Raw genomic sequence first — 14,792 nt, forward strand, 5'->3', positions numbered from 1 at the left:
TTTACCCGAAATCAGAGCCACGACGGCTTCTCACTCTACTATTTTTGGTCAAATATCAGAAAGGTATCTGATCAAGAGCGCTGCCCGTGCCAGTGGCTTCACGCTCTGCCGGGGCCTGCTGAGTCCTCAGAGCTGTGCTGGGCCCCATGGGGCTGGAGGAGGAGGACACATACCTCCTGTCTAGGAGAGGAGAGAAGACAGAAGATTAAGTAGAAGCCATCAAAGGCCAACAGAAGGGGTGGGGTGGCCTCAGTGCTGGAAACAGAGAGAAAAGGCTCCTCGGGAGTGGAGTGGTGGGCCTCCTAGGGGTGGGGGGCAGCATACAGCAGCATGGGCAGGGCTGGCGGATTTGGCGGAGGCCATTCTGGGTCTGAGCGCCTCCCTTTCTGCCAGATGGCGGCCAAGCATCTGGCAGGGGTCCTGCTACATTCCTTGAGTGAGGAGTGCTACTGGAGCCCCCTGTCCCACCCGCTGCCCGAGTTCATGAGCAAGGAAGAGAACTCCTTCATCACACAGGCCCTGCGGAAACCTCACCTCTATGAAGGAGACAAGTAAGCCCTGCCCAGACCACGCCAGTCTCGTGCTCCCCACCTGGGGCTCCGATGTCCCCTCTCTCTGCCTGGCACTTTCCTCCAGCAGCCACCCAGCTCACTGCCAGGCAGGCTCTTCAGCATCCGCAAGAGCCAAATAGACCAGGGAAGATGGTCTGGGGATGGAGATTGGGAGGAGAATTCTTTAAGGCATCCAAAGGTCGAATTATTTGGAGGTTACCTGCCTTCCTACCTCTCTCTCATTTGATTAATTATTGAAGGTGGGATCTGAGTGGCCCTCCCCTGCTCCTTGCCCTGGCTGCCTAATGCAGCACCGGGTGCTGGAAGCTACATCTCTTCTCCCAGAGCATCTGTAGCATTTCTGGGCCCACTGCCCACCCCAGCCTTTCAGTTCCATAACTCTGGGGCTTGAGAAGGAGCTGCAGGTGGCATCTGGGGCTTGAGAAGGAGCTTCAGGTGGCATCTGGTGTCTATGAATTATGCAGGAGAGGGTCACCTTACCAGGGCAGCTGTTGACTCTGGGGCAGAGGGGCCTGCATGACAGGCCAGCCGTGCTGCTTTGACAGGCTTCTGCTGAAGCCGGGGTTGCCGTTTGTGTCTTTCAGCCTCTACTGCCCGAAGGATAATATTGAGGAAGCCCTCCTGCTGCTCCTCATCAGTGAGTCCATGGTAAGCTCCAAGGCTTTCCTTCTCTGCCCCTGTGGGGTAAGACTGCGGGGCTCAGGTCCTGATCCAGCTCAGCCTCCCACAGACATCCCTGAAGTGAGATTCTTGGATCTACCCCCTGCATGGGGCTAAGGCTCACTTACCAGGTTTGGGTCTGGTGCACGAGGCTGTATTTGGCACTTGAGTAGGGACCAAGTTATGAGTCCCCAGTACCTCTTCTCGGATCATAAGAGATGATTATCAGTGAGTCATCAGTATGCACTGAGCAGCCCTGTGCTGGTGCTGGGACTGGTGTGAGGGAGTCGAAGGAGCATGTACTCTCAAGGCACAAGGCCTGGATTCAGCTCCCAGCTCTGCCACTGTTAGCTGAGGGCCACGGGCAAATCTAGTACCTCTGAGCCTCAGTTTCTTCACCTGTAAAATGATGGTAGTGCACAGGGGTAAGTGTGCCTGTACCAGGAATTTACTCGTTCAGGCAACTATTTATTATTAGCATCTTTGTGCCTGGCCCTGTTCTAGAAGCCAGAAACACAGCAGCAAACAGATGGAGAAAAGTCTCTGCCCTCCTGGAGCCTACATTCTAGTGAGAGAGGTGGACAGTAAATTAATTCACTACTACAATATCCAGGGTACTGGTGTCTGAGTGCTATGGAAAAGTAAAGCAGAGGAGGGAAAAAGCGTGCTGGATAAAGCACACATGAAGTGCTCTTTGGCTGTTTTCACAAGAGCCGTTTCCCCTGCCCCAGGCAGGGAGATGAGCCAAACACGCACACATGTCTATACATGTGCACACGCATGCACGCATGGAGCTCCAGGGAAGGAGAGAGGTGTGGTCCGGGGAGTGGTGGGAAGGATGGCCTGGACTGGGCTGAGGGAGGTCCAGGTTCCACTGGGCAGAAGTCGGGTGGTGATGCCGTCCACATGCGTGCTCAGGAGGAGTCCAAGGCTGGGTCTGAGCCCTCTGACTGAGGGGTTTCTCTGAGCTTGTGAGCTGGGGACCCCCCCCCCCCCCAGGTTGAGAACTAACTTTGCTGAATTGGCACATCTGAGAGCAGTGGGTGGAAATAGGAGTTTAAGAAACCAAGACCCAAGGGATCCCTGGGTGGCGCAGCGGTTTGGCGCCTGCCTTTGGCCCAGGGCGCGATCCTGGAGACCCAGGATCGAATCCCACATCAGGCTCCCGGTGCATGGAGCCTGCTTCTCCCTCTGCCTATGTCTCTGCCTCTCTCTCTCTCTCTGTGACTATCATAAATAAATAAAAATTAAAAAAAAAAAAAAAAAAAAAAAGAAACCAAGACCCCATGAGCTGGGTCCCTGAACAGACTAGAAAGCTAATGTTCCCCTGAATACCTGGGACCATGAGTGCCAGACTTGTTCAGAGAGCTTTGGTCAGTGGGTTTCCTCTGCCTCAGTGGGTCCATCAGCAGGTAGGCAGGAGGAGGGACACTGGGCTGGGGTAGGATAGAGGTTATCCTTCCTTGGCTAGGCCATGGTCCTGAAAGGTTGACAGGGTCATGCTGGTGAGTGGGTCAGTGGTTGCTCCAAGGAGGGGCATCTAGCTGGTTAGCCCAAGGTAGGGATAGAAATCCAAATGACAGATTTGATTTTCATGGGTGAACAGTGCACTTTCCAAAGAAAATGGGCTCTCACTCTGACCACAGACTGCACCTTGATTTCTTTTTTATCTTTTTAAAGATTTTTATATATTTGAGGGCAAGAGGAAGCACAAATGTTGGAGAGGGGTAGAGGGAGATGTAGAAACAGATTCCCTGCTGAGTGGGGAGCCCAACACGGAGCTTGGTCCCAGGACCCTGAGATCACGACCTGAGCTAAAGGTAGACGCTTAACCTATTGAGCCACCCAGGTGCCCCTGAGCCTGGTTTCTTTTTCTTTTCTTTTTTTTTTAATTTTTATTTATTTATGATAGTCACAGAGAGAGAGAGAGAGAGAGAGGCAGAGACACAGGCAGAGGGAGAAGCAGGCTCCACGCACCGAGAGCCCGATGTGGGATTCGATCCCGGGTCTCCAGGATCGCGCCCTGGGCCAAAGGCAGGCGCCAAACCACTGCGCCACCCAGGGATCCCTGAGCCTGGTTTCTAATGATGGAACTGCAGACATAGACCGGTACTCTGTCTGCCCCTCCCCCACACACACACCTGAGCCATCTCCCCACCCACACCCTCAGATGAGACTGCACTAAAGTCTCCTGTCTCAGGAAACTCCCCTCCCTGTGCTGAGGATTACAGGTGGGAGGTAAAAAGGTGAAAGCAGGAATGTTCCTTAGGCCCTTTCTCTGCCAGATTCCAAACTGATTATCTCCTAGAGGGAGGCATTACGTTGAACCGTATGAAAAATAACAATTTCGTACTTCAGTCTAGAACGAATATGTCTCTAACTTACAGATGACAAAAGTAAGGTTCAGGGCAGGTGTGTGTGTCTTGGTGAAGGTCACTCAGTAATGATCCTCGCAGCCGTGATACAAATCATGTCCGCCTGCTTAGATAGCTTCCAAAGCACAGAGCTTGGGCCCCATGGAGCCCAAGCTCTGGCCTGCAGTCCTGATCTGCCACTTATGAGCCGCTTTGATTCTCAGTTTCTTCATCTGTAAAAAGGCCAAGGGGGTAATTTTGAGGATTAAGTGAAACAAGGCTCAGGGAGGGCTTTGTCAACAGGGACATGCCTGTGGGTGTGAGACAGCAGGGGCTGAGGCTGGAGTCTGTCTCCCCCAGCCATATTCTCTGGCCCCTGCCTTATCTGTGTGCCAGGACCAGATGGAGTTCAGATCCCTTTCCATGAGGTTATCCCCCCACCCCACCCCAAAACCCTAAGCTGCCCTATATCTCGAAGTGGAAGATGGCCTTTTACTACAAGGTGGCCCACATTTGGAGCCAAGGTGAATTTTCCTAAATACTTGCTTTCCATCTTTGCAGCTCCTGCCCTTTTGTAAGAGGCTGTATGACTTGCTGGCCTGCCCAAGAGATCCGGGGTGCAGGCCAGCTTGCCAGGCGGGGTCCTGGGAATTCCCTCTAGCATGCACAGCAGAGGAAGTTGTACACTGGGCGGGGAGGAGGCTCTCCTCCAAGGCCTGCTGATTTGTTTCCTCTTGCTCACACCCAGCCTTGTCACACATTCAGAAACCAGAAATTTGGTGGGGAGCTTTAGCATGTCCTCTACAGAGGGCTTTCCTCTTGGGATCTGGGCCTGGGCTCTGACTTCTCTCTTGCTCCTGTTTCATACTCTCCTTCCCTGCAGGTCACATTCTCAGGCAGGTATGGGCACCACCGTGCCAGCCTCCCAGGCTCTGATCCCTTAGCTGAACCCCGAGGCTCAGCCTGGCCTCCAGGTACCTGCAGGATTTTCCTCATCTCCCTGTGATGCTGCCTGGGTTTGGCTGCAGATAACAGGGAGAAGCCTCTAGAACTGCAGCTGGCTGCCTTGGCTGTTACTCCGGTTTTACTAATACCTGCAGAATTCATTATGCTGTGGTAAAAGCCACGCCAGCACAGGCAACCCAGGAGACATAATCATCAAAGCTTTCCACCTCCAGGATCATCAGAGCAGCTGCTCTGGGAAAGGGTGTTTGCAGGTTTCTTGAGCACGTCAGCCCCTATTTTGTGGTTTGGAACTCAGAGGAGTAGCCTGCATGCAGTCTTGAGTGTGGCGCTGTTACCTTGGATATGGTTTTTGTTACAGGCTAACCGAGCGTGATCAGAATGAATAGGGAACCCCACCCCTTGTCTTTCAAAAGGTAAATAGAAACCTTACAAATGTCATCACAGAAATGCAAGGTATTCGAGTAATAACTGGTTGAAGAAGATTTGTGTTTTGGACCTAATTTTGAGTCTTTGGGGCCAAAAGGATATTTAAAATCTATCCATCTACCCACTGGTTTGCTCATCTGTCCTTCTATCTATCTGTCCATCCATCCATCCAGTCTTGTTTGAGCAGCTACAGCATGCCAAACCATACTTGGCACTGCAGACACAGTGATGGGGAGTTCAGTCATGGCCTCCATCCCGTATGTACTCCCAGCTACGGGAGAATGTAACCAGGGACCTGGAGGAAATCCTGGTCTTCCTATCAGAAGGAATCACCCCAGTCTCCTGAACCCCAAGTGTATATTCTAGTTTTTAAAAGAATCATATCAAAACTAGTCTGATTTTTCTCAAACAGTTGGAGAATCAGGAAGTATGCAAGTCTTGATCCTTTCTAAAATACTCATCTAGGCATAAAAATATACACGAAAGCAGACTGAATCCGTGGGCCCCTGTTTCATTCAGCTGGTGGAGAAGCTGCTGCTAGTATCAGGTGCTTGGGAACTAAAAGGTCACAAAGGCCTGGTGTTGAGTGAGATTGGGGAGAGGGGTAAGCTTCTGGGGACCCTGCAGGTTAACTCACTGTGCCACGCCGCATGTCAATCCAGTCTTGAATTGGCCATTCACCATCTGTGCGGCCTGGTCAAGGCTCTTCCCTCCCTGATCCTTAGTTTTCTCATCTGTAAAATGTGCCTAATGAGGCCTTTCTTGCACAGAAAAGGCAAGACAGCGAACACACAGGTGCCTGGTACATTGTAGATGTTTGACACGTGTTTGTTTTGTCCTGATAAATACTTGGTTCTGATTCAGTCATTTCAGAAAACATTTAGGCTCAGATCTAGTTGGAAGAAAAATTGGTTTGAGGATACCATTCAGTTTAAAAAAAAAAAAGTGCTTCTCGGGCTTGATTCCATTTGGGACTCAGCAGATGAGCACAGATTTTGGCACCCGGTTCGCTCTGCTGCAGGCTGCCTTGGTAAAGGGTCTGGTAACGCTGCCAGCTCGGAACAGGCGGTTCAGTAGAGGTGGGAGAGCCTCTCGCCCTCGCTGGCAGGAGGAGCTGTGATTTCTGCCGCAGAAGCCTGACGCGGCAGGAGAGTGGGGGCCGGCGTGGGCCTGGCCCGGGGCTTGGGGTAGATGGGACACGTCACAGAGCATGCTATTTCTTGGCTCCGTGGACTGGCAGCTTGAGAGCCATGGTAATTATGTCTGCTGGTGGGGGATGACAGCACGAGCGGAACATGACAGTGTCCTCCAGGGAGGGGCAGGTGTCAGTCACAGAGGCTGATGGGAGACTCCTTTCCGGGGTGCTTCTGTGGGGTGCCAGCAGCGGGCCCTGAGGCTGGGTCCGTGGCCAGGATGGAGCAGCTGTGTCTGAGAACCGGGTGGAGCAGGGCCTGGACATGTTGCCCAAGGGGCTTTATCCCTGATTGGGAAGGCCCAGCCTTGTGTTTTGCTTCGGTTCCTCCATAAGCAGGGCCATCCTGGGGCCTCTGATGGCATGGACGGGCTACTGGATACTTCTTCAGAGGCCTCTGGGGGTGAAGTCAGAATGTCTAGGTTCTAATCTGGGTCCCACCTATCTGTATGCTTTGGGGAGCTTTCCTGGGCCTCGGTCTTCTCATGTGTGAAATAGGACAATAGTACAGGAGGTCACTGTGAGATGCCACTTACAAAGTACCCCACAAGTCAATTCCCTTTCCTTCTCTTACCCTGTTTGTGTCAAGGATTAGAAAGGAGAAACAGGGCTGGATGGAAATGAAGGTCAGTGTGGTCTGAGGCTCTGCGATTAGCACAAGGTCAGGACCAGGGCTGACAGGGGAGGCCCATGAGGCCAGAAGCTGTCCTGGACTGGCTTTTGGAGGTTTCACCTTCTGGGACTCAGTGTTGGAAGAAGGGTTACCTGCCTTGGCTTTCACGTGGGCTGGCCAGCCTGGACCCATGGCAGATCCCTTGCCGGCCCTCCCATAAGACCCTAGATTTGCTTCGTGGATCCTTCTCGAAAGATGTGGGTCACACTGGCAATGATGAGCTGTTGGAGAATAGGGAGTAGGGAGGAGCATGCTTTGGCGTTTCCTCTTGACCTGCAGTGGGCCTGGGGTGAATGTTCTCCATTTGGAGGAGGCTGCCTTGGGGGAGACAGGTTAGGAACAGGTACAGCTCAGGAGCCCTGCCTGGGACAAAATGTGGGGACCAGACAAGGAAAGGAAAGGCACTCCCAGAGGTGAGGGCTTGGAGTTTGTGCAGGGAGGAACAAGGGGAGAATCGTTTTCATGGCCCCAGACGAGTAAGGATGATGGTGGTGACAAGACTGTTCATTGTCTACATGTTGCCTTCTAGGCCGTAGGCGCATGCACATCTGTGTCTGTGATCTGAAGGATTTCCTAGCAAGGCCACTTGAATAGTGGAGGAAAGAGTGGCTGGGACTAGTTCAGAGCAGGCTGCTGGGGGTGAATCGGAGCATCGCTGGCCCGAGGGCGGTGAGCTCAGGCAAGGAGGGAACAGGACCCCTGAAGCCCCCAGAGTTCCTGCCCTGCTACCAGCCCCCACAGCTTCCTTCCTTTTGCCATGTCTCCCCCACCCAGCGAGCAGCACCACAGCATTTTACCGCAGCCCCACCCTAAAGCCATAGCAACTAGGGCAAACTTCTGTTTTTGGTTTTCCTTTGTGGAACCATGCTTCCCGCTTGACACAGGCGCCCTGAGACCTCTTCCCTGCTGTCTGCCTGCTGGGGAGGCCCAGCCCCAGGCTGAGAACCACCCAGTCCTCTGACTTAACCCTAGCCCAGGGCTGGAAATCCGCCCCTTCTGCCCCCCAGGCATGCACTCTGTCTTAAAGGTCAAGAGAAGAAAGGCCCAGAAGTCTTTCTTGACATCACTCATGATTACAGATGTGGACCACAGAAGGTGGTGGAGACAGCAAGGCACGTCCCTGGCCTAAGAACCAATGAACTGTTGGGCATACAGGTGCTGGGGTGTGTGCCCCATGCCAGGAGAGGACAAGAGGGGGTTGTCTTGCCTGGCAGGATGAGTCAGGTGGCCAGGTACCTGCACTGAGGTCTGAGGGGCCAGGAGACATCCAGGTTGATGGAGGGCATAGACAGTCCATGATGCTTAGGGGGAGCTACAGGGAGTTCTGTGGGGGCAGGGGGAGACTGGGAGCTGACTGGGGGAGAAACTTGCCAGGTGGACAGGGCCTCGTGGTGAAGGACCTTGTATGGCAGCCACAGAAAAGGAAGTTTGACTTTGTGCTGGGACCTTGTGGAGGGGGGTGGGAGTCGGGGTCCACAGGGGTTACTCTTCAAGGACAGGCCGACCAGAGCTGAGGATGGACAGACCATGCCCAGAATGAGACTGGTCTGCACATACAGCCCATGTGCCCAGCCAGGCTTCGCCCCAGGCCCCACAGCAAAGCCGCCCAGCTGCAGGCTGCCTGCACTGCCCCCCTTCCATCAGGGCCCTCTCTCCCACTGGGTTTCTAGGGCAGGTTCCACTGGGCATGAGTACTGCTGCTATGGGGGTTCCATGGCCCCCTCTCTGAGGGCAGGACTATACCTCACATCCTCTCATTGCCTCCACCCTTGTCATTGCTGCCTAGCAAGGCCACCTCTGGAGGGTGGGGGGAGCACTCTCGGGGGCCAGAGCTGGGGAGTTGCCAGAAGAGGAGATGAGGGGTGGTCCATGGCCAGGTTTGTGCTCCTCCTCTGCTTTGTCAAAGAGCTCCTGCCAAGCCTCTGAGAATTTCTTCTGCCTTCCTGATGGTGCCTGTGTGGGTGGATTTCACCGGGAGGGAGGGGGATTTCTCTGGCACTTTCCCTCTCTACTCCTCTCCCCTTAACCCTTTGATGTTCCTGACCAGCTCTTGTTTATTGGGCTGGCAGCAGTGCTCATCCTTTCTGGGGATCGCTTGGCATCCCTGCACCTTCTCTGGGGGCTGGCCCATGTACATGGGAATGGTCACAGTCCTCACCTATTGTGGCCAGAGGGGCACCCATCAGGACCCCTGGCCACTGGCCTGTCTTCCTAAAGTGCCCCCTTGGGTGAGTCACTTCCTTACATCTTAGAGGCATTTTGGCTTCCAGAACCCTCTGAGAACGCACTTCAGGCCTACACAATAGGGCACATTCAGAGCCTGCAGTGATAAGGCCACTGGGCTCCTTCTCCCTCTATAGCCACTCACCCGTGGGAGCCTCAGCCCCTAACCTGGAGAAGGGGTTCGTAATTTTGCCCAGAGGGAGGTTTTGAGGACCATCTGTGAATACAAAGGATTGTCTGGATCTGACAATGGGAACTTGGTTTTAAGGGCCAGTAGCTCCCTTTTATCCCAGCATCCTCGATTCTGAGGTCCTATGTGGGGAAGTAGAAGAGGGGGAGTCCCAACACACAAAAGGGGGTTCAGCCCCAACTACAGAGGGAGAGGGATACTGGGAGTACCCAGCAGGAGCATCTGGCTGGAACCAAGCTTTGCTTCAGCTCAGATAGAGCCCTCAGGGGATATGTGTGTAGGAGATGCCGGGGTCCCAGAGCATCCTTAACCTGGTCCCTGCCCTGTTGCTGTTCAGCTCGGAGACTCCATGATTCTTGTTGAATTACTCCCAGGCCTGAGTGTTGTCACCAGAGTATGGGTTTGCAAGGGCTTGGGACCATAGGCCACAGAACAAGAGGGTCGTGAATCCCCATTGGGGAGGCTTCAGGCTTGGTGATACAGAGCCTCTTGCTTCAGATTGTACAGAATTGCCTACTCCTTTTTTTTTTTTTAAAGATTTATTTATTTATTTATTCATGATAGACACAGAGATTGAGAGAGAGGCAGAGACACAGGAGGAGGGAGAAGCGGGCCCCATGCTGGGAGCCCGATGTGGGACTCGATCCCGGGACTCCAGGATCGTGCCCTGGGCCAAAGGCAGGCGCCAAACCGCTGAGCACCCCAGGGATTCCCGAATTGCCTACTCCTAAAGCACATTTCCCCATTGTCCACTGCTGCCGCCCGCCCCGCCCCCCCCCCCCCCAGGATCCCCCAATCCCCTTGCTCAGCAGCCACCTGGCAACTCTGAACTACTGAATGCATAAGTGCTGGAGAACAGGAACACAGGCCCCATGTTATGGGAGAGGTTTCTTAGGGAGCTCAGAGAGGAGAGCTCTATGGTCAGAAGGAGTCAAGGATCAGGTCTGGGTTGAACACAGGAGTGATGGGAAGGAGTGGGGGGTGCGGGGGGGGCATCCTTATCAGAGGGACTTGTGGCACCAAGGGGCCACAGCCCAAGCTCCCATCCTGTGAGTGAGGCAGCAGAGCCACCCACCTGATCTAGACAATTTCAGATATAACTTGAAGCTACAAGCATGCAAGCAGCTCTTCCATGAAACAGCTCACCTGTATCCTCAAAAATGCTAGTGTCCAAGAGATGGGGGCTGAGGGGTCCTTCTGAATGATTGGAGACTGAACAGACGTGGCCCCTGAATGTGGGCATGGTCCTGGGTTGGGTTCTGGAATGAGACAACTTCTAGTAAGGCCATTGGTGGGCAGGTGGTGAGCTGTGACTGAACTGGTGTTCGGAGGTAGCAATTTTACATTTCCTGAGATACTGGCATTCCTTGTGTGGCTGTAAAGAGAATGCCCTCTGGTCCTCAGGGGTCAAGGGTCATCTTACCCCAATGACTCTGTCATTATTGTATACTAGAGAGAGAGAAAGCGGACGTGGGCGGTGCCATTATCCTTGCAACCTTTCTGTGGGTTTGAGATTCGTAGTCTGAACCATTGAACACCAGAAGCCCTCCAAACTACTGCCTCACCCCAACCTAGGCTGCGGGTGCAGGTTTTCTGTCTTACATGGGAGTCATTTTGGGGGTGTGGAAACGCTCTGGCACATTTTGGGAGCATGGCCTGGGGTAACAGCGCAAGGGTCACAGTCACTGGGCCTTGGAGGCAGGCAGCTGCTTATTTTATGTCCTTATTCTTTCCTAAACCACATCCCTCTTCAGGCTACCCGGGATGTGGTGCTGAGCCGGGCGCCAGAGCAGGAGGAGGACCGGGCGGTGAGCCTGCGGAACGCTGCGGCCATCTATGACCTCCTGAGCATCACGCTGGGCAGGAGGGGCCAGTACGTCATGCTCTCCGAGGTATGGCTCCCACCTCCGCCCCCGAAGTCAGGCGGCTCACCGAGGCAGTTGGGTGGAGCCACCCTTTGACCTCCTCCACCATCCTTTCCCTGCCTCCGCGGGGTACAGCTCAGTCCTTGGGGAGACCAGGCTTGGAGCTGTTCCATTTCCAGTGCTGGGAGAGCTTCCCTTCACTGGTAGGAGGGATGGTTTGGATTTGGGTTGTTCTACTAGTGTTTTTGTATATTTTCTTTTGAAAGAACACATGGGATCGTAAAGAGAAGCACAAGGGGGAAATTAATCCATCCCCCAGTTTATGCTGTAGATGACACTGGTATTTTGTGACTCCATCTCCTGGCAGGGCTCTGAGCTTGGTGTGTGTTGGGAACCTGCAACCCCTTCCCACTCAAGCTAGACAGAGCACCTCCATTCTATTGAGCAAACCCTCGTGGGCAACACTCCCGGGGTGGCACCCATCTGGGGTGGAGGCAGGGGAACCAGGACACCACGCTGCCCCCTCTCTATCCCCCATGATGCGAATGGCATACACACATTTTTAAGCTTTCAGATCTGGGCTGGGATCAGAGGTAGCTCTAGGGCTTGTGTCTCCTTGTGCAAGAGTGGGCCTCTTGGCAGTAGATTCTCTCCATGTGTTTAGGACGGCTCCTGAGAGGAGAGGTGGTGACATCCGCTGAGCCCCTGCTTGCACCCGGCAAGGTGCTTTTAGATGATAACATCTTTAAGTGATGTTCTCTTGAGTTTACCGATGAAGCAACCAGAGGGGTTGCTTCTTGCCCTAGATGGTGGAGGGGAGTGCATTTGAGCCAGGACGTGAACCCAGGCTATTGAGCTTTTTTTTTCTTTTTTTTTTTTTTTTATGATAGTCACAGAGAGAGAGAGAGAGAGGCAGAGACATAGGCAGAGGGAGAAGCAGGCTCCATGCACTGGGAGCCTGATGTGGGATTCGATCCCTGGTCTCCAGGATCGCGCCCTGGGCCAAAGGCAGGCGCCAAACCGCTGCGCCACCCAGGGATCCCATATTGAGCTCTTAAAGTCCATGCTCTCTGGTTTCAGAACGCACCTCTGTCCCCCACCCTGCCTGACCATGGCCACAGGGTGAACCCTGGCCTCACATGCGGGCTGCTGCCTCCATTGAATGGAAGCACTTGTATCGTCTGCCGGACCCCACCAGGCCACTCCTGATTTTGGGTTGCCCAGGATCGGACAGGCCAGCGGGGCAGTCAGTTGTCTCTGGTCATAGAGAATAGCAGAACCGAGAAAAGTCTTTCCATTTGGGCAACTTTGTAGTTGGCCTGCTCTGCCACTTACTGGCCCTGTGACTCTGGCAAGTCATTCAAACCTCAGCCTCCAGATCTGTGAAATGGGGGTAATGGAGAACCCACCTCCCAGAGTTGTTGGGGACAGTAAGTGTGAGTACATGTAAAAAGCTGAGAGTGGTACCATGCACAATAATAATAAATGACAGTTATCATTTTTATGGGATGTTTACATTTTAAAAGCTCCTACCCAATCTCATTCACTTTTCACCATCGCCCTGTGAGACATTCACATGTTACAGAGGTAGGAACCGAGGGCCAGAGACGGTCAGAGACATGGGCAACATCACACAGCATGACCTGTCCAGTGCCAGGGCCAGGATATGCCCGGAGTTTCCTGACAGGAACCAAGTATGGACCTCCTGCAGCCTCCTACAGGAAGTGATTTGGACAGTGATTACCCTGGGGGGTATAGGATCGGCTGGGGGTTGGAGGATCTCTTGGGGAGAAGTGCTGACCAGAACCCTCTCCTCAGTGCCTAGAGCGAGCCATGAAGTTTGCGTTTGAAGAATTTCACCTTTGGTACCAAGTGGCCCTCTCTATGGTGGCTTGTGGGAAGGTAAGACCAGGGTGTGTGTTGGGTGGGGGAGGTTGCACACCACCTTTGGGGCCTCTGCTCTCCTCTGGCTTCTTCCAGGGGCAGGCAGAGGGCATGGCGATGATTCAGAAATGTCCCCCAGCATCGGGTTTTAATCTCTAGGAGAGTGAGGGGTGCCAGAGTGTCATACACAGACCCCTGTGTGACTCTGGTGTCCATCTGTGACCTACAGGTGTGCAACTGTGAGTCTGTGGATGCTCTTCAGGTACATGTGCACACATGGGGCATCAGAATTTCCATGTGTGACTCAATGAGTACAACTGCACAAAACAGGCATGGGACAAGGGTTCTGAGCGAGGGACATGTTCATTTGGGCCATAGCCCTCTTCCTGCACATCAAGTGTGGTGTCAGGAAAGGACCTTCCTGTGAAAGGACCTGTTTAGGAGGGAGGGGTTGAAGAGTGGAGCAGAGAAGTGGCACCCACAAGGGAGTTTGGAGGGAGAATTGTGCCCATGGATGTGGCAGGACAGGGGTAAGGGGAACTCTGCCCAGTGTGAGGGGACTGTCCTTATTCCGGGTCACCAGGGCCACCTTCACTCTCTACCCACCAAGCCCTGTTCTAGCACCCCCTGGTTTCTCCTCTGATGAGAATTCCACTTACATAAGCCTCTATTTTCAGCAGTAACATGAAAGGAAAACCTTTCCGGGGCTGGGTGCTAAGGGTGTTAGAGCCAAGGATGCTACAAATGCAGGAAATAAGGTGGCAGGAGCTTGCAGATTGTTCCAAGAGCTGTAAACACCCAGAGCCCTTTTGTGGGGCTGAGGGGATTCCTGCCCCCTCCTCCGCCCATCTGTGCCACCTGCCATTTCTAGCCTTCAGCTCCGCTCAGAGGAGGGCCCTCTGCGGCTTGCCAGCATCTCCCCCACAAAGGTTAGACAAGGAAGAGGAAGAGGAGCAGGTGCTGCAGCCTCATAGGTGGGAAGGAGCCAGGGAAGTATGTGTAGTGAGAATCAAGTAGGGAGCTTCCCACCCCCCTCAGCCCCCACCAGGCATTTGTCTTCCCCACTCCCATCATGTTAACCACCTCCCAGAGCATCCTGAATGCACAGACATGGTCCACCCTGACTCTGTGCTCAGCAGGGTCTTGTCAAGGCTCAGGGAGCATTCAGGCCACAGATAGAGTGAGTCCTGAGGGAGGGGAGGAGGTGGGGCTGGAGCTTCCACGGAGCCTGGGCAGACAGCTCACAGTGGCATGTGACAGCTTCTTCCTGCTTCTGGGAAACAAAGAACCTCTAGTCTTGGAATAGTGAGCACAGAGCAGGAGGAGAGGCCCAGGGCCAGGGCAGTGGTCCTCACCCTTCTGGGGGTCATGGACCCTTTGAGATGCCAAGAAAAGCTGAGGACCCCTCCTCAGAAGAATGCAGCACACTCAGGAGTTAGCTTTGGGTTTAATCTCTGGTGGTGGTCCAGGAAACCACTCTCCCCGGCCCCCCACCATTCTCAGGGGAAGGTGTTAGCCTAGGAGGTATGGGATCATCAGCCTCCCTACTGAGAAGAGCCAGGCTCAGAGAGGTCCACACGCAGTCCAGCACGACCCAGGATCCAGGGGGTTTGGTGTCCCAGTCTGGCTTCTTTACAGACCAGCAAGATGGGCACGAGAATGGGCTTACAGGCAGGGAGTTGGGGCAATCGGTGAGTACCTCACACTTGAGGCTCTACAGGCTGGAGACAGTAGGTGATACCCATGCCTGCATTTGGTACAGTAAGAGATTGTTCTGGAAGCGTACT

General features: G+C 53.8%; 1 protein-coding gene across 6 annotated transcripts in view; it reads left to right on the forward strand.

The window, feature by feature from the left end:
- Window positions 1–14,792, forward strand: part of TTC7A (tetratricopeptide repeat domain 7A) — a 144,985-nt gene that overhangs the window by 72,535 nt on the left and 57,658 nt on the right. For all 6 annotated transcript variants that reach the window (XM_072768251.1, XM_072768253.1, XM_072768255.1 and 3 more), the window contains exons 7-10: window positions 394–551; window positions 1,157–1,220; window positions 11,011–11,148; window positions 12,940–13,023. In XM_072768251.1, coding sequence (XP_072624352.1) covers window positions 394–551; window positions 1,157–1,220; window positions 11,011–11,148; window positions 12,940–13,023 — 444 coding nt within the window. The remainder of the gene's footprint in view (window positions 1–393; window positions 552–1,156; window positions 1,221–11,010; window positions 11,149–12,939; window positions 13,024–14,792) is intronic.

This window comes from Canis lupus, chromosome 11 (assembly GCF_048164855.1).
Source record: "Canis lupus baileyi chromosome 11, mCanLup2.hap1, whole genome shotgun sequence".
NCBI classification, from domain to species: Eukaryota; Metazoa; Chordata; class Mammalia; order Carnivora; family Canidae; genus Canis; species Canis lupus.